Here is a 27,291-nt window from a genome sequence, read left to right on the forward strand (position 1 = left end):
TTTCAGCTCTTCAAGATGGACTGCGCAGCTTTAGCTGCCTGGATGGTGTATAAAATGTCGGCTTGTAGTTGAAGACTGACTGAGGCATATTGTGCGACATGGATCCACGAGAGTATCGAGCCTTCGATATTGAGGATGACATCGCTTCTGAGAAGACGCGTGTCCATGGCGAGATGGCGGCGAGGAGTACCGACTCCATCGCAACACCTTCAAGCAATCCTGCAAGCAAGCCTACACCACCACCCGACACGCCTTCCGCACAAATCTACCGCAACTCCCTCCTGCTCGCGGTCGGCTACCTCGACCTGACCAACGCCCTCGACTTCCCCGCAAATGTCTGGAACAACGTGCCCATCCCCACCTACGCCATGGTCCTCATGGGCCTCGGCGGCAGCATCGCCCTCCTCGCTATCGGCATCGCCGTCTGGGACATGCTCCGCTGCTGGCGAAACATCGCCTTCCTCCGCCGCGAGCGAGCCGGCCTCATCCAACAACCCCTCAACAGCCTCCAGCAGGCCTGGCTGGCCATCAACACCCGCGAACTCTGCTGGGAGACCATCGACCGCTTCCTGCTGGACTTCTTCATGGGCGTGACGGGGCTTTTCGTCGGCGTCGGCACCCTCCTCGCTATGAAGGGCGATGATCACGAAATTTTCCTCGTCTCCAATATCCTCTCCGGATATCTCGGAAATTCTTTCCTCGCGTTGTACGCCGTCGTCAATAGCATCTGGTCGGGGATCATGTGGCGTCGCGCACATAAGAATCAAGCTGCGGTGAGGAGATCGAACCTGGACGTGGGACTGGCGAAGTTGATGAAGTTGCATGCGTGGAAACACCAGATGTACGCTTTGGTTAACGGGACGACGCTGGTGGTCAGCGGGGTGGCGAGTCTGGTGAGTGCGACCATGTGGCAGGGGTATGTGGTGCAGATTCCCTGTGTGATCGCAAGTCTTTTCGTGGTGCACTATTGGAGGTTCTGTCTTGGCTATGACCGTTTGAGTTTTCAGCAGAGGCTGGGGGCTGGGGAAATGGCTGTGGAGGCGAGGTTGAGAGCTGTGATTGGGGTGAGGACGGCACTGGAGAGGAAGTATGATGATGATGGGGTTGTGGATTTTGTGGAGGTTATTGGGGACTGTGGTGAGGTTGGACGGGATGCTATCCTGGAGTTCTTGCATGATCTTGGGATGGACCAGGCGATACTGGCGAGGATGTCTGCGCAACGAGAAGTGGAGACGTCTGTTCAAGAGTTCTCCGAAGCAGTCAATAGTCGTGTCAGAGCAGCAGGTCTGCGGCGACTCAAGTACGAAGAGAGGTTCTTGCTGGAGTTGTACGGGTACTATCTGCGAGTGAGGGAGGCTGCTCCGGCATGTAGCAAAGGATGAAGAAACAAATCTTAAGCCTTCTCAATAGCACTTGGGGCCTTCTCATCATCCCCAAGCAGCTTATCATAGTCCGTCCACTCATCCGTTCCAAAAGGCCTACCCATTCTTCCCTTGCTATAGCTCAGCCTCCCCTTCCCTTTCACAAGAGGACTCATCCAAACCTTCTTCCCCTCGACTTCAACCTCCTTCGTCGTAGCTCCGAGACCTACAAGGAATCAATCAGCACGACAACTCACCGACATCGCAACACGAAGGACGCTTCTCACCAGTCGGTTTAAATTTAAGATAAATCCCCTCCCACCCATTCCTCGGCGCCGCAAAAGCCTCATGCATCAACCCAATATGCGCAAAATCCCTCCCGCCATTCCGCATATACCACTCCACGGCCGCCGTATGGCTGGGGCCATGCACCAACTCGTGCAATTTCTGCTCGTTCTTGAAGTAAACGAGGCCCATGGATTCCGCGCCGGTGGCCTGGTCGCCGTTCGCCGAGAGCAAGGTGTTGGAGCCGAGGTAGCCGTAGCGCGTTGGGTCGCTGTTCATGTCGCGGATGAACGAGGCGAAGTAGTCGCCGACTTCTTTGAAGCCTGGGGAGAAGATTCCGAGGGAGGAGTTGGCGCGGGTGGCGAGGAGGATGGCGGTGACGGATTGGCCGGAGGGGGGTGTCTTGTTGCCCGGTCTTGGGGTTGGGGAAGATTGGGACGCTGCGGCCTGGGATGACGTTTTTGGCGAGGGGGTCCGGGATGAGGGCGAGGGCTATTAGGGTGATGTAGAAGAGTTTGTAGAAGAGGAAGAGGGTGACGGGGGCGATTAGGGCGATGTTGGGGTAGGGAAGTAGGAGGCAGGCTAGGCCTTGGAGGAGGGCGCCGAAGAGGAGCCAGGTTGTTATGCTAAAGTTGTCGCGGAGGAGATGCAAGAAGGAGCCTGTTGGGTGGCGGAGGGCTTGTGGTGTTGGGCGGGTGGAGAAGCTGTTGAAGATTGGTTCGAATGCCATGATTGCTGTTCTGGTCTCCCAGCGGCTTTGGAGAGAGGTGGGCGTCAAGGTGTCCTGTTCACAATATATAGACCATTGGAGCCGTAACGGTTTGACAGACAGCTCGCAAACCGCAAAATCATCCTCACCCACCCAGCTTGCTTACCATGATCCTCCCTTCCCACAATGCTTGGATAAGGCCGCGCTATCGTTCGAGGGTTCTCTTACGAAGGATGTTAGTAATGGTTCGGGGTCCCTGGTGTCGACAGCTTGTGACGCGTCGTGATAGACGGAGAGCTCTCCCCAAGGGTTCATCGAATCCCATCGGCCAAAGCCAAAATCTTCATTGGCCAGCGTAATGAGAGCACTGTTATGGAGATGAGTAGGGATCTGGAAGGATTGATTAGTCTCAGGGCGACATTACCACTTTCGGGCGGTCATGCAATCCGATCGTGCTTGGTCGATCAGTCACCAATTAGCGGTCATCTCTCGAGAAGCTCTCCAGGATTGTATTGCAGATTTTGCAAATTGAGGCATGATCTAGGACTCAATGTAAGAAAACTCGACCAGAAGGGAGTTGCGTCTGAACACGATGAAATTCTTGTTTTGTGGCGGGTTCTTCAATCATACATGCCTTGCGCGGTCTGCGCCTTTCAAACGCCGATGAGTCTTGGGTAACCCATAACCCATATGTACACTCCTATGTGCTCTCTTCGACTTTCTCGATCTTATCTGTCAACCTCGCCAAACACCAAATCCATGGTTCCAATAATGGCGACAGCATCGGCAAGCAAATGTCCTCTGCTGACCTGGTCGAAACAAGCCAAGTGGGCGAAACCAGGAGCTCGGATCTTGCATCGGTAGGGTCGTTCGCTGCCGTCTGAAACCACATAGACGCCCATCTCACCCTTCGGCGCTTCGATGGCGGAGTAGGTCTCGCCTGGTGGAACAGTGTATCCTTTGCTGAAGAGCAGGAAGTGGTGGATCAACGCCTCCATGTTCTCCTTCATCGCAGCACGAGGTGGCGGAGAGATCTTGTAGTCTTCTACCTTGACGGGTCCAGCTGGCATCTTGTTCAAGCATTGGTGGATGATGCGTAATGATTGGCGGAACTCTTCCATGCGGCACAGGTAGCGATCGTAGCAGTCGCCATTGACACCAACAGGTACATCGAACTCGACTTGGTCGTATGCATCGTATGGCTGTGACTTGCGAACATCCCATGGGATACCCGAACCTCGCAACATGACACCAGAGAAGGACATGTTCAGTGCGTCGGCAGCTGGAACGACGCCGACACCCTTGGTTCGGCCGATCCAGATACGGTTGTCCGTAAGGAGTTCCTCGGTTTCATCAATGCGGTCACCGAACTGGGTGGCCCATTGATAGATGTCGTCGAGAAGACCCACGGGAAGATCCTGAGATACACCACCTGGACGCACGTATGCCGCGTGCAGGCGAGCGCCAGAGACACGTTCGTAGAACTCCTGCTTTCGTTAGCACGTACTCGCTACCATATCATATGCAATGCCTACCATCAGCTTTTCTCTCTCCTCAAACCCCCACAGGAAAGGTGTAAGTGCTCCAACGTCCATGGCGTGAGACAGCACCGACATGAGATGGTTCAAGACTCTGGTGATTTCTCCAAACAATGTCCGAATCCACTTTGCTCTTTCTGGGATCTCAATGTTCAGCAGCTTCTCAACAGCAAGCGAGAAGCACTGCTCGTTGGTCATCATGCTGACGTAGTCCAAGCGGTCGAAGTATGGCAGGGCCTGCATGTATGTCTTGTACTCGATCAACTTCTCTGTTCCACGGTGTAGCAATCCAACGTGAGGATCCGCGCGCACGATCTCCTCGCCATTGAGTTCCAGAATCAACCGTAGCACACCGTGAGCGGCAGGATGCTGAGGGCCGAAGTTGACGGTATAGTGGCGGATCTTGCGCTGCTCGGGGGTGTCTCCCTCTTCGTTGGGGGTGTTGAAGCTGAGCTGTTCCGGGTTGACTGGATGACCGAAGCTGGGGTCGACGGGGACAAGACGTGTACCCTCGTGCGGTGGGATCGACTTGTTCGTTTGTTCGATCGGATTGGGAGGCTCAGCAGGTGTGGCCATTCTGCGCGCTGGGGTGGTGGACAGACAGCGCAGGGAGGCGATCCTCGACGGCGGTCGCGCGCACACCCTCCTGGCGCCATGGGCCAGGCGAGTAAAAGGCACTGCCATTGTGCCTGTTGACCGTGTGGCGGGGCGGAGCGGAGCGGTGGTGGTGGTCGAGGGTGGAGTGTTTGGGGGTCGTCGTCGAGCAGCTCTCAAGCCCAGTCCACCGGCCAATCGCCTCCCGTCTAAAGTCATTGACGTGAGGAATTCTGCGGCCCGAGCTCACCTGTGTTCGTGCCTGAGGCTCACCCGGAAGCTCGCCGCACTTGCCTCAGACTCGACGACATTTCTTCAAACACTTGCAAGACTTCGATTCAAGATCACAACCAACCATGCCTTCGTGGGCGCCGCTGACCGAGGAGCAGCTCCAGCAGCGTCGAATTGTCAATGTCAACGCCGAGACCGTCACCGACACCGCCTCCACCGATATTCCCGGCCACTATGGTCCTGCGCAAGACGACTCATGGAATCTCGAACAGTTCCGATGGAATTTGAAGGTCGAGTTCCACCATAACAAGCCCTATGATGCTGCTTTCTCTCTCGTCGGTGTCGACGCCAGCATAGCGAATTCCTTTCGAAGAATCTTGCTCTCAGAACTCCCCACCCTCGCGATCGAGGACGTTTTCTTCTTCGACAACACAAGCATCATACAAGATGAGGTACTGGCGCATAGACTGGGGTTGATACCTTTGACGGGAGGGTACGAGGGGCTGCGGTGGATGCATTGGTACAAGAAGCCACCACCAAAAGACGACTACGCCGCACAAGCAGCATGGGAAGCAGAGCAAGAAGCAGGCGAGGCAAGCGCTGGCGCCAGTGTGCCCAACGACTATAACACGGTGGTCATGAACTTGAAGGTGGAGTGCCGGTGGGCCACTGAGGAGGAAGATGGACGAGACGGTCGACAGCTGGCCAAAGAGGGAAGCACGGATCCGAACGAGAGATATGTCAACAGCAATGTGTACGCACATCAGCTAGTTTTCGAGCCACAAGGAGACCATCAGCCCAAGCTGTTTGCAGGAGAGAACAAGATACGGCCGGTCAACCCAGACATTCTCATTGCGAAACTCAGACCCGGCCAACGGATACACGTTCGATTACACTGCATCAAGGGCATTGGCGCAGATCACGCCAAATTCTCGCCTGTTGCAACTGCTTCATATCGACTATTGCCAGACATCAAGATCACAAAACCCATAACTGGCGCAGATGCGAAAGCATTCCAGAAATGCTTTCCAAGAGGCGTAATCGGTCTCGAGGATGATGCAGAAAGTGGCGAGAAGAAGGCTGTCGTGGTCGACCCATTCAAGGACACCGTCAGCAGAGAATGCTTACGATACGATGAATTCAAGGACAAGGTGAAGCTGGGTCGGATAAGAGACCACTTCATCTTCAGCGTGGAAAGCACCGGCCAATTCGAAAGCCACGAGCTGTTCATTGATAGCGTGCGGCTACTCAAAGCAAAGGCGGAGCGATTCAAGCGACATCTGAGCGAGCTGGAGGAGGGACGTTGATGAGGCAAAAAAGTTGATATCATTTTTGAGTGCATAGCCCTGGCGTTCGTGGTACGGACTAGCTGATTGAGCGAGAGGCGTAAGGTAGATACCACACCAGCGATGGAAATCGATTGTCATATGCGAGAATATTTGTTTCGACGGCGGACATCCGCAGGAGCGAAACTTCTACTGACTTTCACATGATTGCCAAGAACGGACGGCTGGTCCCGAGCAACTAGCGTCGCCACGGTAGCGTGCTTTGGCGCAGAATCCGCTTTCGACTTTGTTCCCGACATCGCAAACAACATAATCGTCGAACTGAGATAGCGTACTCCAAGATGGCGAGCAATGACCCGCCTCGTGTTGACATACCCTACCCTTCAGTGAGTCCTCCATCTACACCCACATACGCGGGACTCGCTGACTTCGCTCACAGGATGAAGATGCAGCCGCTGTTCAGAAAACCTGGCTCTGGGCCAAAACTCAAGCTTCATATGTTCAAGAGTCCACCAGGCGATCCATTGAGTGAGTTGAGATTCGATGTCGAGTGCCCACCCTTGCTAATTGTAGGAACTCGCAGCGACTTCAACATCCGTCGCTATGTTTGGCGGAGGTACAACCCAGGCTGGCACAATCCTACTAGCCAGGCGGAATCTGAATGGCATCCGAATGCTCCTGCTGGGTTCGATGCGAAGATTCATCTCGTTCATGGAGATATTCCAGCGACGTCTCAACAACGTCATCAGAGTCCGCCACCTCGTGCGAGACCTGAAAACTTCGAATCAACACAATTGGCTCTTCCAGTAAAGCAGCTCAAAGACTCCGTCGCAGTTGACATGCAACCGTCGGGAGAGCTGCGTTTTCCACGAGTGCCACCATCAGAGCCACATCATGTGGCATTCGACCAGTCGTCTTGGCCATGTTTTCAGCACTTGACTGCTGGACTCGAGAGATTCTACGATGAACACGATGCTGGAGAGGTCCCTTCGGGGCTTGACGCCCAAGCGCAAGATCCCCCTCAGGTCGACATGGCTGAGGATACAATGGTGGATCAAGTGAGAGCTGTTTAGAATGTCTGGGGGTACACCTGCTTATAAAGGTTTTAGCAATCAAGCAAGCTGGATCAACGGTCTGCCCTTCAAGCCGTTAGAGCGCACGGAACCGCCACCGCCCAGGTCGTCGGTTCAGAAGCCGATCAAGTTCAACAAGCATCCTCCTTGCCATGTCACGAACTACTGATACCCGCCCTCGGTCATGATAAGTTCTCCAGGCGCGATGATTCACGAAAATCGCAACTTGTCGGTCGGCATGTGGACTCTCTTTCATCGTTTCCGCTTGATGGCACGCCCACAGAGAAGCGCAATTGGTTCGAGGAGCGCCATGTCCATGTCCGTTGCACGCCATGTCAAGTGCGTAACTTGAACTGCGACCACGATGTTGCTCATCCAGATGGCGGGTGCTCGAATTGCCGCGCCACTGGCGCCGTCTGTGACATTGTACGACCTCGTGGACGCCACACTGAAGTCAACTGCAAGTACAAGCCCACCTGCTACTACTGGCACGACTACGCCAGAAATCTGGCTAGGCAACTGGCTCGACATTTCGGCTATGACTATCATGAGCCTCCGCAACATCGTTCCCTGGACCAGGTGCCTCCGCAGCATCCTAAGCAGAGAGAAGACGGTACATATCGCCAGATGAGTCCCTTAGACATGATGCCGCAAGGCTTCATGCTACCCGCATCGCCGCGGAATCTCTCTGGAATCAAGCCGAACACTTTGGCTTGTCCTTGGATGTACCAGAGGTGGGATCCTCCGTTCTACCAAGCAAACCAGCGACAAATTGAGGCCTTCGATCAGTCTCGTCAAGCTGCTGAACGTGCTGGGGAAGCACCACCACCCGCTGAGGCTACATCATTGCCAACGTGTCGCTCCGCAGAATCTGTGCCTGCTGTACCTCTGGCAAAGCAACACAACGCACTTCCGACCACTGCAGCGCCCTCTGCGCCAAGCCAGCATATACCGTCTTACGCAAGGGGTGGTGAACATGACGGTGCCAGGACGGCTCGCTCAGTCACTGTTCTGCACCAAACTCGCAGTAATGGCGTCAATCGTCAACGCGTTTCAAAAGCCCCGAAAGAGGGACCCAAGATAAGCAAGAAATTCCTTACTGCGGTTAACCGGTACATCAGAGGTTGAGATGGAAGCCTTCCAGAGCCTTGAACGCCTTCGACACGATGTCGACCACAGGTCCAATCATGGCTGTTTTCGATGAGCTTCGGAAGGCTGCAGCACGGCTTCAAACTGCGACGACAAACGGCTCTGGGGTACGTCACACATACAAACGCTGTCCGCGAACCTCGTGCTTTTGGTCTTGCGAATTCCGTCAGATAGAGTGTATCCAAAGATAACGACTCTGTTCACAATCCATCAACTTGCCCTCTATGGGTTCAATATCCCCCACCGAGACTTCGATGCCCACCGCAACACCCCTCCCTCCTCCAACGCCTGTGACATCGAACTCACCCGGTGGCCTTCCGTCCACATGGTCCTGCTGGAATCCGTCCCACCCGCGCCATGTCTGGCCCACAACACCAGGCAGCGAGTTTCGTATCAAAGATTGTGAACTGTACTGCTTCTACTGTTTCAAAGACGGCACATATAAGGGCAAGTACTTCGAATTGGCAAGGAAGCTGCGAAAGCATGTGGTCGAGGAGCATCTGGAAAAAGAAGAGTTTCAGGGAGTGAAACTGATGTAGGTTGTGGCATCATGAGTGGAGGTGGACTCTGCTGACTTGCTGTGTAGATGGAATGGCATTCACACCCATGCGTCGCCGAAAAAGAGCAGGGAAGGAAAGAGGGCGTGTTGTCTACCGAGCATAACATTGACCCGCAGATTCAGTTGTCGCAGATCACGTCAATGCTGTGGCTCGGAGCAGAGCACCATGTTCTTTTTCGACACCTTATCACAGCCTACTTCTCGAGCAACACTTCCAGTCTCAACAATGCTGTCGCCTCCTTCCTCGCCCTTTATGGTCCACAGCTGTGGCCCGATAGTCCCAAGCGGCGATTACATCTTTCTCGGCCGGAGGGACCGTCTTTGCTCGCCTACATCGGATCGAACCTAGGGCCTGCCCACAGCATCCACGGGAAGATGTCTGCTTGGAAGAGACGAAAGTTCCTGATCGACCATGAAGGAATAGAACCGACAGTCGTCGAGGAGATTGCTGAGTGTCCGTTGGGCATGGCCATATATCGATACGTTGAGCTTTTGAAAGAGACTGGCCTCAACAAGCCAGACGGAGGCGAGCATGAAGGGTGTGAAGTGTTGCTTGAGCAAATCGTTGGGCGTCAAGACGGGCTTGGCAATGGGAATGGCGGCAATCTCAATGAAGAAGAGCGAGAAAGCAGCCCAGATGTGCCATTGAGAAGGCAGTGTGAAACGCTTGCGAACCAAGGGACACGAGGGTAGGGAAAGTAGCCCTGAAGTTGCTTTGGCTATGGTTCAGAAACGACGGAGGATGGCAGTGGCAGGAATCGAGAGGGAGTCCAGTCCGGAGGTCTCGCTCCGGGAGATGAGTAAGGACGTGCCACAAGGACGTTCAGGAACGGAGACTGCATCAGGGACAGGGCGCATGGAGACGTCAACTCATCGAGTGATCTCGGATGGCACGATCAATGCCACTATGTCTACGAGACACCTCCAAATCGACATCCCGAACCAGTCTACCCCATCCATCGACACAGGCACAACGCAGCAGCTTCCGCTCTGGGATCATTTCATGAGCAGCATCAATCAGGACGTCGATTCAAATGAGTATGGGACTGTGAATGAAGACGTGTTGGACGGCGATCCTGTTGCCGCTGGCGTGGAAGATCCGAGCCTTCCTTGTATGCTACAAGAGCTGCAAACATCCTTCACGCCTTCTGACGAGATCAGCCCGGGTTCACAACACTTGACTGCACCTGCGCCGTTTTTGCAGCCCGAATTGATGCCAAATGGCGGCTTCAAGGGTCATTACGATATGATCGGTAGACATGCTCACTTCACCTACGAAGACACCCGGCCGAGCAGCGCTCGGCAAGCAGCCTTTTCCCTCGTTGGCCTGCCAAACTCAGCATTGCCACGCACCGTCAACTCGACACTTCGCCATGGTCAATTCGCCGAGACTGGCCAGGCATTTGAAGCCAATGGCACCTTGAGAAGAGAGATCGCAGCATCGAGGCTACCTCCTTTGATCACCCAGCTGGCATCCCCGTACTGGAGCAATCCTTGCGAGCCTCTCAGCACCGACTGGCAAGTCCGCCGTGACTCCGTCATAAAGATCGCCCCATTGCTATCGACTATGGGTCCTACCTCATCAGCGTCCACGCCACCCGGTTTCGAATCCAACGACTCCCGGAATCGTGGCTCAGAGTACATGCCTCTGCATCGACCCTTGACGACTTCAATAGTTTGCATGCCACAAGTCAACCACCCAGACTTCGAGCCACCCACGTTTCTGAATACCTTGGACCACAGCCAAGCGCTTTCGCGGCCCTCTCTTTCAATCAATGACCAGCTGAGAGCTGCACATCGTGCGAGACTGGAAATGTACCGTCGAGAGACAGGAGGGATGGGTGGATTGCCGGAGGTGAAATCGGGTCAGCAATAGTCAGGTTTTCGACGATTCAGATATCTTTCGTGGCCCTGACATGTGTGATGGAAAAGAGTTGTGTGTTGCGACGATGGACGAGCAAGGGCATGAAGATTGCTCGCCCCTTCACATGATAGTTGCGGCTCAGCTCACATTGGACGTTTAGGGCTGCTGAATTCGAACTCACGGAATTCTCACTCACCGTCACCGACACTGAACCTCATGGGACGTACTTCCACGGACACATAGTCCTGCCCTCGCCGACGCCTTCTCGAAGGATGCATAAGTTCTCCGACTAGGCGAACCTAACCGAGCTAAATCAGCTCCTTCGATCCTTCTGATCCAAAATTGCCGCATTCGGAAAGCCTGACAATCGGCTCACCATACAGCTTTGAGCATAGCTTCCAGGGCGATGCTTGAAGGAGCGAACTCATCAATCCTAGGCCACGCAAGGTTCGTGAGGATGGACTGATGCAGCTCTGTGAACGAAGGAAGCCGTCAAAGATTGAACTTCTCACATACGTTCGTTCTTCTGCTTTGCAATCCATACATTCACACAGGTATCCTGAAGAGTATACGACAACATGAAAATCGCCATAGTAGGAGCCGGACTCGGCGGTCTCACCGCAGCAATATGCTTCTCCAAAGCCGGACACGAAGTCGTGGTCTTCGAAAAGCAGCCCGGTCAATCACCCACAGGCGGCATCCTCGGGCTCAGACCGAGCGCCCTGCGAGTTCTGTACGAGCATGGACTGAGAGAGAAGATCGAGGCGATCTCACAACCTCTTGGAGAGAGTCAATTCAAGATGCTACCGGATGGGAAGGTGATGAGGACGAGTGATTTGCACGAGGATCAGGTCGCTGGGGAGGGCTTGATGTTGATGACTGTAAGGCAGAAGTTGGCGAAGGTGCTGTATGAAGCGACGATGGAGTGCGGGGTGGAAGTGAAGTACGGGGTTGCTGTGGAGGATTTTGAGGAAGATGATAAGGAAGTCAAGCTCACCTTCGAGGACGGATCTACTTACACCGCCGACATGGTCCTAGCAGCAGACGGCATCCGCTCACGACTGAGATCCAAAATCCTCGCAGATATTCCAACAACCGAACACGATCCTGTCATTACAGACGCAACCTTTTACGTCTTTCACATTCCCGCAACTCAATTGAACGATTCCATCAAACAACGCATGTCCAAAACCAGCGGACCCTGGATGAGCATGTCCGCTTGGATCGGCAAAGACACCTGGGCGATGAGCGCTTTCGACTCCCTAAACGACTACCTCAACTTGGGTCTCGCGATCGTCGAGCCCACCAGCCAGACGAGCCTCTGGAACGAAGGCGGCGACGTCAAGTACGTGCAAGACTATTTCCAGAATCGAGCATGTGAAGACGTTCGGGAGTCTCTCAACCTGGCGGATCACTGCGACCGCTGGCGTCTGGCATGGATGCCCGACCTACCTCGCTGGACGAGTCTCAGCGGCCGCGTCGCATTACTCGGAGATGCCGCCCACGCGATCCTCCCGAACGGCGGAGCAGGCATCACGCTCACGATGGAGGATATCGGAGCTCTCAACTATCTCTTCCGCCAACAAGGCACTTCAGACATCCCGAAGACGCTGAGACTCTGGAACAAGGCTTGTAAGCCAAGATCAGACAAGCTGCGTGAGTTTGGGTGCTTCAATATGCGGAGACTGGAGGGGGATAAAGAGGCTCTGGCGCTCACGCAGAAGGCTATGCAGGAGGAGGCGGGGATTGATCGGAAGGCGGTGGAGCCTGATATGAATGCTCCGTTTAGCAAGTTGGCGTTTTCGAGGTGGCTGTCGGGATATGATCCTGTTGCTGCGGTAAGTCTCTCAAACATTTTCGGGGATAAAGGTTGTGATAGAGACTAATGTTGAGCAGGCAGAAGCCGTTCTTCGGAGCGAGAAATCGTAGATCTGGATAGACTTCGGGGCTCGTGATTTTGTGTCCACTGTTTAGAGCTCATCACATGGGTAGAGTTCCCTTCATCTAGATCTTCTAGAGGGGTGATCGATGCAAGGAGACCATGAGTTCGACGCTCAGTTGAGGCTACGAATGATTTGCGAACTCTCCCTTCTCCAATTGAATCTCGATGTTCCTCTCTTAAACACACATGACTGCCTGTGTAGGGCATCGCTGAATTGACAAGAATCATGTCCGAAGCTGTCGCAACCAGAACGACCATCAATCCCCCTTGACCACTTCCCACCGCAGCTCTTCCTCGCTCTTTCCTGATCCCAACTCTTGCTCCTCGCCCTCGCCCTCTTCGTCTCCACCGCCAACGACAAGATCGTACAGCGCGGCAAAATAATGCCTCATCACAATCCCAAACGACGAATTCTGGAAATTCACCTCGTCCGTGAGCGTCGTACCAGAATTGCGCTTGTTCCATTCGCGCTTGCGAGAAGCGGGCATGGAATTGTCGATGGTGCAAACGGGACCGAGTATATCTAATCGCATGTTGCTCGACATAGTCCACTTATCGTCGTATAGAGGGATGGCTTTTGCTAAGTGCCCACGGTGATGTTTTGAATTCGACCAGATCTCTGGGGCGTGAGTCGTGGTGAAACTGGCAGTGATGGAATCGATGAAGGCATTGTGGGTGCTGCTGCCGCGAGCGAATGAAGTGCTATGACTTTGTAGGGTCAGTAAACTGAAAGCTCCCCTCTTGCAGTTCTTGCCGACTTACCTCTTGATTGCTTCTCTGAGATGCCTAGTGGCAAGAGCTTGGAGGGCGACGCGTCGATCCACACGAACAAAGAGCGCTTCGTGATAGACCTTCAATCTGATCCGTGCCAGCCGTTGGTCTGCGACAGGAGAGACCGCTTGCTGGGGCTTTTTGTAGTTTCTCAGCGCGGTCCTAAGTGCTTTGTGCTCGGCAATCTCGGACATCGCGTCTGCGTCAGATGGGAAGTGCTCTGCAAGGACGTGGTCCCTTAGTCCCTCGAACTTCATTCGTTCGCCTCCGTCGGGTGGAAGGGGGCAATATGCGCAGATCGACTCGCACTCGTCAGGGGTGAAGAATCCCACCATCACACTACCCGGCGGTGCCCATGTATGCGAATGAACGTTGCTGTCGCACGGCATGATGATGATGCCTTGGATGTTGTGTGATCGTTGCGCGCGCGGGGTGGCTCGAAATTCGCCGCGCGTTTGAGGGTTCCTGCCTAGTCGGGGAAGCTAGCGCGTCGGGACGAGTGAATGTTGACTACCCGCCAAGCAACAAAGTTACTTCCGCACACGTTTCTTCATCTGATACCAACATCCCCACAACAATGCCTTGCGACACGACCGGTCACTCCCATCTCTGGCCGCAGTCAGGCCCTTTGGCTATTAAGAGATGCGAGCGATACTGCGGCTACTGCGTCCATCCGAGGCAATACGCGTCGACCACGACACTCCGTACTCATGTCATATCCCACCATACAGTCAATTCTGGAAGCCATCCCAATGTGACTTCGGTCTCCGCCAGTCGAAAACCGCGAGCCTCGTATGACTCTCACAGCACGTACCTTAGACACATGCTGATTTTGACAACAGAAACTTCCAGGGTGAGCCAGCCGGTCCAGATCCTCAACCGCCTGCCGATGCTGCTCAATCTGCTGGCCCAACAAACGCACTCGTCTCATCTGGACGGGCTTGGCTTGTGATTCAAGACGTCCATTCGCAACTCCATCTTCGTCCGGAAGCACTCAGCGCCTTCCACCTGTTCGTGTGGCGGCATCTGCTGAGCAAAAAACCGATCAGGGACTTACAGTTACAAGCAAGAGCAGTCACACTTGACATGACCAGCAAGTCTACATGATTCTCATTCCGACAGTCCCTTGACCAGATCTAACCCTTCTCGCAGCTGTACCCGACGGCCTGCTCAACCCTATCGTCACCTTCCTCAACGGCTGCGGAGACATCATCTGGCCCAGAATCGCGGCATCACGTCACCACCTCACCAAGGACTCGCTGTTCCTTCAGCGAGGCTACTGGACTGGTCGCGACAGCGCCAATACGATGAGCGGTCCGGTATGGCTGACAGACGGCTTCATGACTCCTGAAGTGAGACGACAGTGGGAGCAGAGTAACAACCGCACGGAACCTCCGCCTGACGCTAACGTGATCAACTCTGCTCTCGGACGTTTGATCAAGGTCTATGTTTTTGCCATGCTACAGTATAGCGTGGTCAATCCTTCTGGATTTCTGACAGCGGCGGGCTTGCAATCGACGGACTTGCTGGGTCCGATACTTGAGGTCGATCAAGACGAGGTGCGGCAAGGGCCGATTGGTGCCGCAATGGCAGTGGATCGGAGTGGCGATGGCAAGACGGTCGAGGAGACGGTTCTGCAGTACCGAGAAGAGACAGGGAATAGGGGTGGTCTGCCTTGATTATTGATAACTGGATACAGGTTTGGATAAGCGGAGCGAGATTGCGGAAAGAGATGATGAGACGAGATTGGATAGAGTCTGCCCTGATGATTGCAACCTGCATTTGTGGACGACTTTGAGGAGCAAAGGTTCTCAAAGACAGCGATCACAGAATGTCTTGTTACTAGCAAATTGCACCCCTGATCAACCCTCCAACAAAACACCTCCTGCACAGCACACTACTGAACAACGGGCAAGCCTCCCATCCCGCCTGTTTCTTTCATGTACATTGCCAATGTCTTGCTTCTCGCTTCTTCATCTACATGTGGTTGTGACATGCTTGTCACGTCTTCCATGTAGTTGAACGGAATCTCAGTGATGCGAAAATCTGCGTGGAAATCCAGATCGCCTGTCAGCGATACTGACGCATCGTGCCGCGGTAGAGAAGCAGCATGATCAGCTATGCCATGCTGCTGGCGTCGTGGTTTTCTCAATGGCAAAGCTTCTAATCGATGCGAGTGGCGCGGTATGTGAAAGAGGCCTCGTGGTGGACTGTTCTCCTTGGCGCCTTTCTTTCGCTTCCGCTTCTTTGGCGGCGGCATGTTCGCTTCACTGCCTTCCATAGGTCGCTTTTGTCCCCCTGGTGCATCGAATGCCCTTGGTTCGTCCCTGTACATAGCGGAACGAATCTTCCTAATCGACTCAGAAACATCTTCTTCTTCATCCACAGTCGACTTATTCGCTGAAGAGCCCGGCGACGCTCCACTGGTCAACTTCATTTGGCCTCGTTCGAAGTTGTCACCGAGGACTGATTGATGCGTGATTTCTTGCCCTTTGCCATTGTTATGACTGTGTTTAAGATTCCTGTCTTTTGCCGTTTCTCCTTCCGTTGCTGGTGCAGAACCTGCTACAGTGGATTTTGAGGTATTGAGGTTGGTTCTCTTGCTCCGAGGCTTCCGTTTGCGCGTTTTTGATGGATGTGACGTGGTGGACGACATTATGTCATGATGCTCTGCTAAATCCCCTTCCTGGCACGTAGCCAGGATACGTTGGATCAGATCTGCCAGACGTACATCCTCCTGCGTAACATCATCTCGCAGATTGCTGATGATGTCTGACACGTAGGGCACAAGAACTTGGCCCAGTTTCGAGCCGGAGAGGTCTTCATTGAGTGGATAGCTGGATCTGCCGTCTTGCGGGCGTACTTCGTGCCTTCCTTCGACCGTCAGGTGTCCATCCCAATCGAAGACGGGGCCGTCTATTCGTCCACGTCCCTTTCCTGACGCCCAGTGCTTTACTTCCTCTTGAGTGGGTAATTGATTGAGATGCTTGCGCCTGCGTTTGCCTTTGGGCCACAGCCGCTGACCATAGCTTTGCAAGAATCTTGTTGTCACATATTCTGAGGACGTCCATTTGTGTTTAGAGCTGAGTCTTTGGAGAATGGCGTGGAAGCTGTCGTAGTTTTGCGGCGTAATGAAGAGCAGCGACAGAGCATTGTGCCGCGGGTTGTCCTTGGACATGGCGCCTGTCGCAGGGTCGGCCATATGTTTGGATGAAGTGAGGTTGAACATGAGTGCAAAATTTTGGCAGGCCAGACAAACGCGGCGCTAGGCTGCACGTTGTTGAAAGGGAAGGAGCCATTGCGACAAACCCGACTTCACCTCTTAACAATGGCCGAGTTCACAAACGCCGTCAATTGCGTCTACCGAATCACCCAATATTTACTAACAACACGATCAACTAAACATTCTGATCGAGCGAACCCGACCCTTGCTGGCCCTTCTCTCGATCAACCTCCTCCTCGACCTTCACGGTCTCACTCCTCGCCTTCTGAACCTCACCAAAGACCGCAACAGCAAGGTAGGTGACACCAAAGATACCAGCAATCACTCCATACGCAATGATCGCACCCCTCGGGGCATTCCCAGCCAGAGCCAATCCCAGCCCACCGTTGATGATTCCCAGGACGATGGCCACCCGCCCAATCGTAAGATGAACGAAAGACCAGACATTCCTCCTTCCAGTCTTCTTGCAAAGTCTGTGATGCAGGTATCCAAAGATTGGCTGGAAGACGATGAGAATGAAGACGATGATCCCGATGATGGGATGGCGAGTATTCGTCACGTCGTACATGTCAGACATGTAGGCCCCCATGCCGACGGCCGCGACGAACATCGCGTAAGCGAGGAGTTGGATGGCGATGTGACCTTTGATGAACCCGGTGAAAGTTGCCAGTCGGACGAGGATACCGCCGACTGGGAGGAGGATGACGAAGACGAGGCAGGCGAGGACGCCGTGGGCGATCATGATTGATCTGATGTTTGATGGTGGGGAAGATCCTCCGCTAGTGCTTGTCGTGGTGGTGGTATTCGACGAAGCCGCAGCGAGGAAAGGGTTGGCGTCGCTACCACCTTTCGCGGCGGTGAAGTCCCAGGTGAAGGAGTTGTGCAAGTCGTGGATGCTCAGTCCTTCGTTGAGATCATCTGATTCAAGCGGAGATCCGCTCTTCGCAGCATAGATCCATTGTCCATTCGAGCTTCGAAAGTCCATGCTTCCGCCATTCCAACTATTGCAGTTGCTGCATCGAACGTTTGCGGTCATGGTGCCGTTGGTGACACCCGAGCCTTCAAGCACTGTGATCTGTGCGGTATCACTGCTGTCGTGCTCGGGCTCGACATGTGCGACTCATAGTCTAGGAGAGACCGTGACGTTCTGACCGTTGGCGGAAGCGTACATGACGAAAATGTTTGAGCCAGCCATTTGGCTGCCCTGTCCGAGAGCAACCTGCTACATGTCAGTATACTCCATCAACATTGATCGTTGCATGTGCACCCATTGATGCGTCGTTGGAGCCGTGATCTGGAAGAAGATGTCTCCAGATCCAGAAGAGGCAGTCTCGTCCGGAATATTCAACGAATAGCAAATCTCGCCTCCTGGGCAGGTTTGCGACACCGCGGCATTGACACTGACAGCTGTTGAACTCATCAGTGGTGTTCTCTATCCTATATACAAGATCACGTACCAAATGCCAACGATGCCAAGGCAAGGTTGGTCACGGAGGTCCTCATCACGGACCGAGATCAGGGGTAAAAGAGTGCTGACTTGATGCTGTTGGTAGACTGTTGGCTCAACGACCAAACGAATACTTTCTCAATCTCTTGGAATCTTTCCAGTCATCCGTCCCACCTCCTCAGGATATATATCCCATCCCCACCAAACACAAAACATCGTTCGACAAACCCAAAGCCATTGCGCATCATCACTCCCCTAACCGAACAATCTTCGTAACAACATTTTAGAAACTCGCACCGCATACAACACGCATGCACAATGGAATACAAACAGATTCCATTCCTTCCATCTACTAGACCTAAGGTTTAGCGTTGTGCAGGATCAAAACGATTCAAGTAAGCAACGTTCCAATTGGTTTAAAGTGACACCGCTAGGCCGAAGGAGGAAGGAGCGAGAACTTTAAGCAGGATAAGCAGCGGAGGCTGTGCGGGAGGGCACACTTCTGCCAAGCATTCAATGGCTTTTGAGGAATGCAATAGCTGAAAGGGCACTTCGTTAGGGCTGTTGTGATGTCAGGTACGGGCTTTGTATCGGGCTTGCTGCGCCTCGAAGGGCTGTCGTCCATTGGCTGAGCAAGGCTTGCCTATACTGGCGACCGAAGAGAGATATACGAGTACGCTTCGCAGAGCGAAGGTGATTACCATGTGAAGCGGTGCTGAACAATGCCCTGCTCTTTTGGGTAGGTCAGCCCGTGGCCTGCTGCTTGGTGGGGTGTTCGCAAAGGGAGTGCATCACGATCTTGACTTTGCGATTGGTGAAGCCTTAGGTAGGGTCTTGTGTACATGGAGGGATAGGGCTTTCATAAGTCGCATTAGGATTTTATGAGCGTCATGATCCATAGAAGACCTCATCATATTGCCATGATGCTTTACCGCTAACCGGCGATTCTCAATCGTCTCATCTCCGTCGAGCCACTGCTAAGCCTTCGATTGCGTGTTCAGCCCGTACTCTGCAATCATTTTCTCAGCAGCTGTCTCCCCAATTAGGTACGCCGTCAATGTGGGATGAGCACCGGGCAGGAATGGCGTGACGCTCATGTCTGCGACTCTGAGATTCTCGATCCCTCTGAGTCGGAAGTGTGTGTCGACACAGGCGCTCTCGTCATCTTCTTGGCCCATTTTCACCGTGCAACTCTGGTCCGCGGTTAGTCCGGCGCTCAGATTCGACCTTATCCATCACTCACCATGTGCCATGTAGCTCCAGCGTTCTGCTGAAGAAACGACCAGATCTCCTCATCGCTTGCAAAGCTCGGGGCATTGAGCGGGAAGTCGATATCGTCGGACAGCGTTGGATTTCCGGGAATACTCACGGCAGCCTTGACGGCATTGATGAAGCAGGTCCTATCAAATGGATGGGACAGAAGAGCCGGGTCACAAATGGGAGCGTCCTTCGCATTGGAAGATGCCAGTCGTACACTTCCCACCGATTGGTTGTTCTGGAGCAGAACGGCGGTCATAAGATAGCTTTTCGTCGGATCCATACCTGGCATTGGACTCATGAGGGCGAACGCCGTCTCGAACGTTGGCACGGTGGGCTCCTCGAGGTGGCGCTGGACCGCAGCAGGCAGCGCCTTGAACTCGTCGGATTTCAACGTCGTTTCGTCTTTGAGAAATCCGAGGACGTATCCTTGGCCATTGACTGCGAACGGACCAGTGCCGTCTTCTTCAATCTGTCGGCGAGCTGCTGCAGCTGCCTCATCGTTGTGCCAAGCATCGTACGACTGACTAGGAGGGGCCTAAACGCAGTCAGAAAGATGGATAGCATCGCATTTGCCCTGAAAACTTGCTGACCTTCCTTTGGTACGCCCAAGGCACCCAGGTATGATCCTGAAGATTCTGGCCGACGCCAGGGAGATCTTGCACGACAGGAATATCGTGCTTCTTCAGTTCGTCCTTATCACCAATACCAGACAGCATAAGAAGCTTCGGAGTATCGAGTGCTCCAGCACAGAGGATGACCTCTTTCGATGCCCTGACTGTATCACATGAGGACCAATCTTAGGAAGTATCAGAATACACTCACAAATTTTCCCATCGACTTCAACGCCAACTGCAGTCTTGTCCTGTAGAACGATTCGATCGACAGCGCTGTCTGCCCTCACAACCAAGTTGCTTGGGGTATGCTCAAGGAAGGCTGCTTGAGCGGTGGTTCGAAGGCCGCGGTGACTGGAAGAAACCATAAGGCCAATCCCAATCGGATCGCCAGAGTTCAAATCTCTGTTGATGGGGCTTCCAGCCTTCTCAATCTCAGCGAAGAACGACAAGACCTCCGGCTCGATAACCTTTGGCACTTCAACATCGAGTTCTCCGTCAGAGCCATGATCCTGCGGCGAAGGATAGCAGTATCGCTCGACAGGTCCCTCGACTTTGGAGTGATATCGCTCGAGCTTCCTCAATCTCTGCTGCATCTGCTTCCAGGAGAAGGCATCGTCACCAACTACTTTCGCCCATCGATCGTAATCAGCTGATGGAGGGACCGTCCAGAATCCAAAGTTGATCAGAGTGGACCCGCCCAAGCCTTTGCCCCTGCTGTAGTCGATCACACGGTTCGCGAGGTGCGATTGAGGTACTGTCTTGTAACCCCAATTCAAGTCGGGTTTCGTAGACGCTGTTGTCATTCGGTTGGAGATCAGGCGTTGATCTAATGAGGGATCATTGTTCGCTCCACCGGCTTCAAGGAGCAGCACGCTAGGTGCGGCTGGCGATTTTGCAAGTCTAGTTGCGAGAACGGTGCCAGCTGGGCCAGCTGTCAGGTTTCATCAGCATGGTCGTCACGATGAACAGGATTCCAAGATTACCTCCAACAATGATGAAATCAAACGAGTCTCCCATGGTTGTGGTTAGCTAAGAATGTGCGGAAGTGGTTGCTTTTTCGGTGTACGATGGAGCCCTCTGTCATCGCTTTTAAGCAGTGCAGTCTATCGGCGGCCGTAATCAGACTATATTGGTGTCAGCTTTGTCATTCGCTTTCGCTCATGTATATCACGCCCGTGTATACCAACTCGCTAAGATCTGATTAGTCAAATGTGAGCACTTGTCACCAAAACAAGGCTATGAGGGCTTGGAAGTAACGATTAGTGAGACTCAGCCTCTCAAGAGACATAGTCAATATCTCGCTCGACATCGAAATGAGTTTGCAGGACGAGAGAATGGCCAATGATTGTTGTGTTAGGTAATGAAAAGGGTGCTGTGCTGAATAAGTTCTGTTTGCGACCGCACCGGTGTGGTATCTAAAAGCGGAACACTGGACAATTCTGTCAAGGAATGCGAAATTTGAAGCCAACTCTTGGCCGGCGAAGTCGGTGTAGCTCAGATCGCCATGCTTCCAATGTTGGAACCATGCTGTAGGGTCATCCGCTACGAGAAGTATTATTCTCATTGGTAATGATGCGTCCAGATGCCATAGTCGCTGCTGTTTCGAACGAACGAGGCGTAGGTGACCAGAACGCCTTGCAGAACGCCGTCAGCATTGAGCTGACAGAGTGACCAACGGCACCCCTCTGTCTTCGATGTCAACAATTCCTCGAACCAAGGCTTGGCGACTTGAGCCCGACTGATCAGGCCAGCAACCTGAACATAAATCTTTCTCTATGCTCGCGTAGGTCTTAAGCATGGCCTAATGAGACTCGGATGCCGAATTGACCAACTCTCCTCTTTCCGCCAGCAAAGGCGTACTGTACATGTGCCTTTCTGAACCCTCGCAGTAACACGGCCGGCCCCTTGGAGTTGGCACCTCGTCTAGCCATCTTCTTTGCTGATCTGTTGGCCGTTAAACGCTTGGTCAAACGACCAGCAGCCTCCACCTCGACACTGCTAACTTGGCTCAGCGCCAGCTTTTCCTTGATTGTTCCATTCGATGTCTGTCCGAGGTTTCCCACAGTGAAATCATCCCAGGAAAACTTGACTGCCTGTCGCTGCGCTTTCTTCTGCTGAATAGCTGCAACCGCCTGTGCGTTCGGGAGAGGTGCTTTCCAGGTCGCATCACGAATGACTCGCCGCGGTGTATTCCTTCGATCGCGAAGTCTCTGTGCAACAACTGCAGAGAGGATGTCGGCATCAAGATGTGGCTTGTTCAGCTTGATGAGCTTCAAGTCCACTGGCTTGCCGTATATTCTCGCAATGAGTCCCTGTAGTCCGACCTGTTGTGCAGGATCCAGTATGATATCGGACTCGCTCCCCTTCGCTTTCTTGCTATCGCCAGGCTTTCCTGTCCGCGCCTTGAATCTCTTCTCATCGGCCTCCCTGGCATGCTGCTTTCCATCGAACACAAAAGCCGTCAACTCTATCCGGTCGCCAAAATCCTTCATCTTAGGCTTGCTGACGTAGACTTTCTCCGCGCTCTTTCTCCTCGCAGCCAATGCCGTTCGTATCGCTCTGAGGTCCTTTCCTTCGTTGTTGACTTGCTTCATTGTGACATATCCTTCGATTAGCTTCTCCACGTTGGTGGCTGCCACGGGAAGTGTTTTGAGGTTCTGCTCATTCCAGCAGTATGTGCTCGTCTGCCATTCCATTCCACCTGTTATCGACTGCCCAATGCGAGTGACTGGATCTTGACCGCGCCATAGTGGGTGCTCGGGAAGAGCCAATGTTGACGCAAATCTTCGGTTCGGGAGGCGTCGTCGGAGATGCTTCGCGTGGAATGTGAAGGAGGCACGCGGTACTGGCGCCGTTCTGGGAGGCATTGTGAGGATGTATGTGATGATAGACGAGCAGTCAACGCCTCGTGTTGAAGTTGCGAAGCCGTCTCAATTTGGGAGCCTCCGCGGAGGTTTCACGTGACCTGAGAAAGCAAACCAAGGGCCGAGATTATGGGAACGTTCCTCTTGTCTTCACTCTGTACATTCTGCAATTGGGAGCATACATGTAGCTTGTGTGCATTTGTAGGCCATTTTCAGGGCATACCTACCATCTTGTAATTCTCACGATCGTAATGGCCTCTCAGAAATGGCGATGAAAGGAAAGAAGCCTATCTGCAGCACTTGCTCCTCCTAAACCATTCCTCGTTCTCCAACTACTTGTAGCCTGCCTCCCATCTTGCGAGCACTACATTCGTTATGGCGCCTATAGAGAGAGGACAATTCAGGGATGTAGACCTTCTCAATACCGCCAAAGACTGCTCCGGGGCTCTTCGGTCGAGGCGAACACGATGTTGCGGACGATGGTCTGGGTGAACCGGCTTGAGTCTGCAAAAACAGAAACTCTCACGGATATTCTGAGGCAGCCTTTGGCTGGTAGATGGAGTAGCGGGCTCCGTATGATCGTACTCCAAGGCTGCCGCTGCATTCAGGTCACTCGCACAGCACACAAGTCAGGGTAGCTCGCACTGCCATTGCATCCGCTGCCACAGGTGGTGTGCACAGAATTTGTTGCACGGCAATCCGGCCCATCAAGGCAAATGCTCCGTTTCAACACAAAAGGCGACGTTCGGAGCTCGAACATTTGAAGGGTTCACGTCCAATGATCAATGATTGCACCATTCCACGACAATCAGGGGGCTGCGCTACTCCAGACATCGAGCCGCTTATGCCTGATAGCCTTGGCAGGTGACGGAGGGGATATAATTCCCCAACAAAGAAGCCGCCGTGGTCATTCTCAGAGTTCAAAGCAGTATCGAACGGAATCGGATCATCGATCGAATCTGGTAGGCACCTCTCGAAATATACGACTTGGTCCTGGGTCCGCAATCATCCCGGGTGGACGCAATATTCCACGGTTTTGGTTCCGCCAGATCATCTCATCCCTTCAGATACGATAACGGCTTTCTGTTCCAGCAGGTCAGCCAGCAGGTCAACGACAAGTTGAGGTTATCCTTATGAGAGAACACAGAGGAGGTGCGACTTGGCCAGTGGTTCACAGGTCTTTGCCATGGCACAGAATTTCTCCCTGCGAGCCAGCCATTTGGACGATTCAAGAGGAGTCAAGGGAGCCGGAGCTTTTGGGCGCCGGAAGAGCCTTCTTGGTTCATGGAGGCTCTTGCTGTTGTATTTTCCCGAGACTGTCCAAGGAAGCTGGGAAAGGTTGACTGGGTCCAGCGTCGTTCACTCATGGTCTTACCAGAATGTGCTGAATTCGATGCCATCTGCCCGTGTCCGATCACACCATGACGAGCTCTCTAGGAATAGAGCCGTCTGAGCGAAGGCTGCTTGATACCGAAGGCTATCACTGGACCCTCGCCATCTGTCGATGCCTTCGTCTTCGCCCTTGGGTATGAAGGGAGTGTTGTCATTCCTGGTCTTCCTCACTCTTGCTCTTAATGCTCCTCTTGCTCTTTCTGGGTAAGACTCGACACCCAAGCTCTGCGCGACGTGCCCGAGACGATGGTGATTGTGGATGTTCTGGTATCATTCGCTCCTCCTCTTGCTCAGTTGGGTACTGGAAACCGCCGTTACTTCGAGTGCGAGCGTACCTGGCACGGTCAGCGAATGCCCCGGCGAGGCGTGGTCAATTGTCAGGCGTCATAGAGCTTGCCGCTGGTAGCACATAGCCTCGTGCGCATCTTCCGACTGCTCGCTGGTGGTGTTGGCCTTGCCGTCCCTTTTCTTGGGCAGCAGTGGCTAGCTGCTCTTATCGGAGTACTGCGTTGCTCATGACACATGCGAGGTCATTGCACCGGTCCTCAATACAGCTGGCTCCGACGCTGGGCATGCCTGCGAGAGAGGATGTGCGTCGACAATGGCCGGTTGGCTCATGCGCTGGGCCACGCCCATTGTATGCTCGCATTCAGAACGTGTCTGTACGATGAGGAATGTGCGAGGCGCCAGGCCAATGGTGCTCGACTCTGCAGCAAGTAGTCTCTGGTCCATCGAGGTCGATGAACTGAGGTGTCCGTCTCCGAAGCCCTGACTTCTTTGTTCGAGGCCCGCAGGCCATGTCCTCTTCTTTGTTCACACACGGCTGTGGTCCTCGGCTGTCGAGTAGACAAGCATAGACTTGTCTTATCTTTCAATGCTGGCGGCAATGATGTTTGTAGCCTCTTCCTCTTTGACGTCGTCGCAACGGCGTGCTGTTTACGGTCGCTGGCGGACTTCGACCTACCTCAAGGGGTGCTCTCGGTGCATCAGGCTCTGTGATGGACAGTCGCTATCGTAGGAGGCATGCATTCGATCTGCCAGTTCGTTGTCGATGGGACCGTCGAGTCTGTGCAGTAATCGTACGGCAAATAAATGCTTGTGCTACTGTGGGGACAGTGTTGTTGGCGTTGAGGAAGCCCGCCAAAGGACTGGTCTACGAACAAGGACTTTGAAACATCGACCGCAACGAAGCTCACAACGCTACTCTACAGTACAAAGACTTGATGCACTGCAAGGCCCTCTAGTAGCTGAATGTGAGGCGAGAGACATGATCATAGACTGAGGAGTATCCCCGAGACCATCCCCGTCACAAGCCTGGCATGCACTGTATCGATGCCGTGGACGGACGGGGATGCTTGGGGATGTATGGCTCTTTCCTCCCTCATCGCTCAGCAGGTGAGCCAGGAGCGCCGGCCGTGCGCTGGTGGGTATAAATTCGCTCACGGCGTCCTCACTTCCCCTTCGTCCCTAAGCCAACATCACAGGCAGAGAGCGCCCCCAATCCCCCTCAGAAAATCATTCAGAAGCGCTCTGCCCTCCCCCCACAATGATTCTCACCTGGCTGCTGCTGGCTGTGCTGGCCGCTCTCACGGCGGCATCAAAGGTACGCTTTCAGAACCATCCTCACCTCCCTCACTTACTGACATCCCCGTTCAACAGTCCCTCCCCGCGACCTCGAGCCCCTCCTCTGCGCCCTGGTCGTCCTCCCCAATCTCGGGAATGGACTCGACTTCCTGCCGTGCCCTCACAATCACTGAGACCGTCACTTCCACCATCTGGCCAACGATCATCACTCTGCCACCATGGTACTACAACACGACGACCAGCACCGCCAGCACGCCAGCACGGTCATCAATTGGGCCCACGACCTTCACCATACCGCTGCACAACACCAGCAAGGCGTCCACCAGCACCATACCAGACTTGTCCTGGAGCGTGATCGTGCCTACACTCTCCCTCATCACCACGACAGACTCCCACGACTACCCACCGGCCTCAGCAAATGTCACCTACCCGTGGTCTGCAACCGGCTACATTCCACCCATCCCATCAGTCAACCACACCATCACCGTGTACCCGGCAAGCTCTGGTGTACCCATATCGTCTGCCAACAACAGCTACACCTGGATTCCAGCAACCTTCACAACACCGCGGTCGTTCCCCAACGACACCTTCACTTGGATCCCGGCAACCTCGACTGCACCCAATCCCTCCACCAGCCATACCTCCACGTCGCTCCCAACGAGCTTCACGGCAACCACTTCGTCTCCGAGCGTCATCACCACTTGGATTCCAGGAGAGCGGAGTCCCACGATCATCATACTGACGACAATCTCTTCGTCTGACAGCATCATCACCACCTGGATCCGCACAACTCTTACCGGTACGTTCTCGAACCCGAAATGGTCGCCAACGAGTACACCTACTCTATCGACACCTACTCTCTCGACAACTGGCTCGAAGAAGGAGGGTTGAAAGAACGGAAGGAGAGATCGATGGCTTGGACCACGCTGCAATGATGAAGATATGATTACGAGGATACGGATATGACTGATGAGAAGAGATGAGAGTCGCAATGGAGGGTTGATAATGATGATGATGCCTGCCTGTAATGAAATGCAATGACTTCGGACGTACTGTCTGCTGCTCGCTTCTGCCGTATATCCATTCCATTCTCGTGAACCTGGTCTACGAATATCTCCTTTTCAACGTGCTGTGTTCACTCCTGCCTTCGTCGGCGACGTGTCTCCTTGCTGAAGCTCAATCCTTCCTTCCACGAAAAGCCTCGCAAGATTCCCTTGAGTCCTTCATCGCCCGCCGAGGCTGCCTCTCCCAACAGCCATGAGAGGATTGAAAGTAGAATGCAAGGATGGGTAATGTTCACGATGACAACGAACAGGCCGAACATTGCATATCTCTGGTCAAAGACCTGAGGGGACAGAACCATCCACAGGTCCAGGGCGAGCGATTGAGAAATCAGCGCCTGCCGCTGCATAACGGCAATCATTCATGGACTCACTTGACCTAGATTTGGCGTACTGTTGCATAGTCGCATTCGTTGACAGTTTGCTTCGTGCACTTCGTGTCTGAAATCATGCCTCTGCCTTACGAGATAGGCTGTCGTCTATG

General features: G+C 53.7%; 15 protein-coding genes across 15 annotated transcripts; 8 read left to right on the plus strand and 7 right to left on the minus strand.

Annotated features, from left to right (window-relative positions):
• Positions 1 to 98: 98 nt before the first annotated feature.
• On the plus strand, positions 99 to 1,382 carry M409DRAFT_27720 (uncharacterized protein; the record flags this gene model as incomplete). The annotated part of the gene is made up of 1 exon (XM_033808696.1): positions 99 to 1,382. One exon carries the CDS (start codon positions 99 to 101, stop codon positions 1,380 to 1,382), a length of 1,284 nt encoding a protein of 427 aa, XP_033662884.1.
• Positions 1,383 to 1,393: 11 nt separating this feature from the next.
• On the minus strand, positions 1,394 to 2,376 carry M409DRAFT_69493 (uncharacterized protein; the record flags this gene model as incomplete). The annotated part of the gene is made up of 3 exons (XM_033818318.1): positions 1,394 to 1,587; positions 1,649 to 2,048; positions 2,086 to 2,376. 3 exons carry the CDS (start codon positions 2,374 to 2,376, stop codon positions 1,394 to 1,396), a joined length of 885 nt encoding a protein of 294 aa, XP_033662885.1.
• A 707-nt stretch (positions 2,377 to 3,083) lies between these two features.
• Positions 3,084 to 4,577, minus strand: M409DRAFT_69494 (uncharacterized protein; the record flags this gene model as incomplete). The annotated part of the gene is made up of 2 exons (XM_033818319.1): positions 3,084 to 3,842; positions 3,891 to 4,577. The coding sequence occupies 2 exons, from the start codon at positions 4,575 to 4,577 to the stop codon at positions 3,084 to 3,086; spliced, it is 1,446 nt and encodes a 481-aa protein (XP_033662886.1).
• A 266-nt stretch (positions 4,578 to 4,843) lies between these two features.
• Positions 4,844 to 6,025, plus strand: M409DRAFT_27723 (uncharacterized protein; the record flags this gene model as incomplete). The annotated part of the gene is made up of 1 exon (XM_033808697.1): positions 4,844 to 6,025. The coding sequence occupies one exon, from the start codon at positions 4,844 to 4,846 to the stop codon at positions 6,023 to 6,025; it is 1,182 nt and encodes a 393-aa protein (XP_033662887.1).
• A 320-nt stretch (positions 6,026 to 6,345) lies between these two features.
• M409DRAFT_27724 (uncharacterized protein) lies at positions 6,346 to 8,205 on the plus strand (the record flags this gene model as incomplete). The annotated part of the gene is made up of 4 exons (XM_033808698.1): positions 6,346 to 6,390; positions 6,444 to 6,532; positions 6,588 to 7,062; positions 7,114 to 8,205. The coding sequence occupies 4 exons, from the start codon at positions 6,346 to 6,348 to the stop codon at positions 8,203 to 8,205; spliced, it is 1,701 nt and encodes a 566-aa protein (XP_033662888.1).
• Positions 8,206 to 8,243: 38 nt separating this feature from the next.
• M409DRAFT_27725 (uncharacterized protein) lies at positions 8,244 to 9,478 on the plus strand (the record flags this gene model as incomplete). Its single annotated transcript, XM_033808699.1, has 2 exons — positions 8,244 to 8,333; positions 8,813 to 9,478. The coding sequence occupies 2 exons, from the start codon at positions 8,244 to 8,246 to the stop codon at positions 9,476 to 9,478; spliced, it is 756 nt and encodes a 251-aa protein (XP_033662889.1).
• A 214-nt stretch (positions 9,479 to 9,692) lies between these two features.
• On the plus strand, positions 9,693 to 10,942 carry M409DRAFT_27726 (uncharacterized protein; the record flags this gene model as incomplete). The annotated part of the gene is made up of 2 exons (XM_033808700.1): positions 9,693 to 10,423; positions 10,810 to 10,942. 2 exons carry the CDS (start codon positions 9,693 to 9,695, stop codon positions 10,940 to 10,942), a joined length of 864 nt encoding a protein of 287 aa, XP_033662890.1.
• A 285-nt stretch (positions 10,943 to 11,227) lies between these two features.
• On the plus strand, positions 11,228 to 12,578 carry M409DRAFT_27727 (uncharacterized protein; the record flags this gene model as incomplete). The annotated part of the gene is made up of 2 exons (XM_033808701.1): positions 11,228 to 12,487; positions 12,546 to 12,578. The coding sequence occupies 2 exons, from the start codon at positions 11,228 to 11,230 to the stop codon at positions 12,576 to 12,578; spliced, it is 1,293 nt and encodes a 430-aa protein (XP_033662891.1).
• Positions 12,579 to 12,848: 270 nt separating this feature from the next.
• Positions 12,849 to 13,751, minus strand: M409DRAFT_27728 (uncharacterized protein; the record flags this gene model as incomplete). The annotated part of the gene is made up of 2 exons (XM_033808702.1): positions 12,849 to 13,299; positions 13,354 to 13,751. 2 exons carry the CDS (start codon positions 13,749 to 13,751, stop codon positions 12,849 to 12,851), a joined length of 849 nt encoding a protein of 282 aa, XP_033662892.1.
• Positions 13,752 to 13,939: 188 nt separating this feature from the next.
• Positions 13,940 to 15,041, plus strand: M409DRAFT_58761 (uncharacterized protein; the record flags this gene model as incomplete). Its single annotated transcript, XM_033813994.1, has 3 exons — positions 13,940 to 14,154; positions 14,205 to 14,344; positions 14,515 to 15,041. The coding sequence occupies 3 exons, from the start codon at positions 13,940 to 13,942 to the stop codon at positions 15,039 to 15,041; spliced, it is 882 nt and encodes a 293-aa protein (XP_033662893.1).
• A 218-nt stretch (positions 15,042 to 15,259) lies between these two features.
• M409DRAFT_27730 (uncharacterized protein) lies at positions 15,260 to 16,540 on the minus strand (the record flags this gene model as incomplete). Its single annotated transcript, XM_033808703.1, has 1 exon — positions 15,260 to 16,540. The coding sequence occupies one exon, from the start codon at positions 16,538 to 16,540 to the stop codon at positions 15,260 to 15,262; it is 1,281 nt and encodes a 426-aa protein (XP_033662894.1).
• A 220-nt stretch (positions 16,541 to 16,760) lies between these two features.
• M409DRAFT_69497 (iron reductase domain protein) lies at positions 16,761 to 18,005 on the minus strand (the record flags this gene model as incomplete). Its single annotated transcript, XM_033818320.1, has 3 exons — positions 16,761 to 17,690; positions 17,724 to 17,804; positions 17,853 to 18,005. 3 exons carry the CDS (start codon positions 18,003 to 18,005, stop codon positions 16,761 to 16,763), a joined length of 1,164 nt encoding a protein of 387 aa, XP_033662895.1.
• A 1,004-nt stretch (positions 18,006 to 19,009) lies between these two features.
• On the minus strand, positions 19,010 to 20,923 carry M409DRAFT_69498 (GMC oxidoreductase; the record flags this gene model as incomplete). The annotated part of the gene is made up of 5 exons (XM_033818321.1): positions 19,010 to 19,225; positions 19,276 to 19,827; positions 19,883 to 20,067; positions 20,115 to 20,837; positions 20,890 to 20,923. The coding sequence occupies 5 exons, from the start codon at positions 20,921 to 20,923 to the stop codon at positions 19,010 to 19,012; spliced, it is 1,710 nt and encodes a 569-aa protein (XP_033662896.1).
• A 773-nt stretch (positions 20,924 to 21,696) lies between these two features.
• On the minus strand, positions 21,697 to 22,773 carry M409DRAFT_58764 (uncharacterized protein; the record flags this gene model as incomplete). The annotated part of the gene is made up of 1 exon (XM_033813995.1): positions 21,697 to 22,773. The coding sequence occupies one exon, from the start codon at positions 22,771 to 22,773 to the stop codon at positions 21,697 to 21,699; it is 1,077 nt and encodes a 358-aa protein (XP_033662897.1).
• Positions 22,774 to 25,708: 2,935 nt separating this feature from the next.
• M409DRAFT_58765 (uncharacterized protein) lies at positions 25,709 to 26,637 on the plus strand (the record flags this gene model as incomplete). The annotated part of the gene is made up of 2 exons (XM_033813996.1): positions 25,709 to 25,765; positions 25,822 to 26,637. The coding sequence occupies 2 exons, from the start codon at positions 25,709 to 25,711 to the stop codon at positions 26,635 to 26,637; spliced, it is 873 nt and encodes a 290-aa protein (XP_033662898.1).
• Between the last annotated feature and the right edge of the window lie 654 nt (positions 26,638 to 27,291).

This window comes from Zasmidium cellare (genome assembly GCF_010093935.1).
Source record: "Zasmidium cellare ATCC 36951 unplaced genomic scaffold M409scaffold_38, whole genome shotgun sequence".
In the NCBI taxonomy this organism is placed as follows: Eukaryota; Fungi; Ascomycota; class Dothideomycetes; order Mycosphaerellales; family Mycosphaerellaceae; genus Zasmidium; species Zasmidium cellare.